This window comes from Penaeus monodon, chromosome 20 (assembly GCF_015228065.2).
Source record: "Penaeus monodon isolate SGIC_2016 chromosome 20, NSTDA_Pmon_1, whole genome shotgun sequence".
Lineage (NCBI taxonomy): Eukaryota > Metazoa > Arthropoda > Malacostraca > Decapoda > Penaeidae > Penaeus > Penaeus monodon.
The window spans coordinates 32,394,298-32,395,359 of record NC_051405.1 but is presented as its reverse complement, the minus strand read 5'-3'; the positions used below and the strand labels follow the sequence as shown (position 1 = coordinate 32,395,359).

General features: G+C 49.1%; 1 protein-coding gene across 2 annotated transcripts in view; it reads left to right on the top strand.

Annotated features, from left to right (window-relative positions):
- Positions 1-988, top strand: part of LOC119586067 — a 39,768-nt gene extending 38,780 nt beyond the window's left edge. Inside the window, exons 4-5 of one of the 2 annotated variants that reach the window (XM_037934767.1) lie at positions 416-655; positions 802-988. In XM_037934767.1, coding sequence (XP_037790695.1) covers positions 416-655; positions 802-911 — 350 coding nt within the window. In that variant the 3' untranslated portion in view covers positions 912-988. Of the gene's footprint in view, positions 1-412; positions 656-801 lie in introns of both variants that reach the window. The other variant, XM_037934766.1, reaches the window with a different exon arrangement.
- Positions 989-1,062: the final 74 nt, after the last annotated feature.

Genomic DNA, 1,062 nt, shown 5'->3' with positions numbered 1-1,062 from the left:
GATTTCGGTGGGCCTACTGTGTCTCTCGTCTCTTGGGGACGAAAATGTCTCTTTTCTTGGAGACGATATTTATTTTCTTGGGATTGAGCATCGCCTTTTTCCATGGAGGAGAGAATTGTCTTTTTTTTGGCAGCGATTTTTTTTTTCTTGGAGGCGAGAATTGTCTTTTTTATCACTCAGGTTATTGCACCGGAGGTAGCCCACCTCTCTCTCCTCTTCAAATGAGAGCTGTCATTTTCCATCAGCTGTTTTGTTAACACTATCAGCCAGAGGAACGAGCGGGAGTCTGAGGACGCCCCGTGCCTCCCCTTCGCGGCTTGAATATGCGGGCAAGAGAGGCATCCTCAGCCAATATCCTTCCCCTAAAGCGGAATGTAAATCCTCAAAACCTAGCCACTTGTCTTCGCCGCAGCAGGAGACGTCTGCAGCCGAGATGAGGGTGTCTTGGCTCCCCGCCTGACAAATTGCACCGCACACCCGGGCGCCGCCCACCGCTCGGGGAAGGATTCGGCCATCGTCGGGTGTGCGTCGTGCTGTGGGCAGAGGGGAACGGGCCGCCCGCCCTCGCCTGCCCCGGGGGCGCATCCAAATCCAAGGGGAGCCAAAAGCTTGCCGAAAAGAGGCGAGGATGAACGCGTCATCGGATTTCAGAGCGGTGAACGGCTACTTTATTTATCGATACAATGATAGAAAAACTTTAAACAAACCAAGGTTATTTAGAGAGATAAACCCTTCTTATTGTTCCAGAGACGTTTTGTTTCGTCTGACATTTTCTCACAATCACCTTATATCTGTATACAGGTTATCAATCCGTGCATGGCCGCCTCAGTATGATGGAAGTTAAGGAACCAGAAGTCACGTGGAAAGATGCTCTGGCCTTCAACCTTTTATCTCTGCGTCCCCTCTTGTAGATGCTGATTGCCTCCACGCCCCCTCCTCCATCATCAACCAAATTATTAAAAATCCCGCTTGCATAAAACAGAGGGGAAAAAAACTTGTATTTTTCTCCTTTCTATTGAGCAAAGAATTCTGTACAAGCAACACACATTTGCACAGCAACAT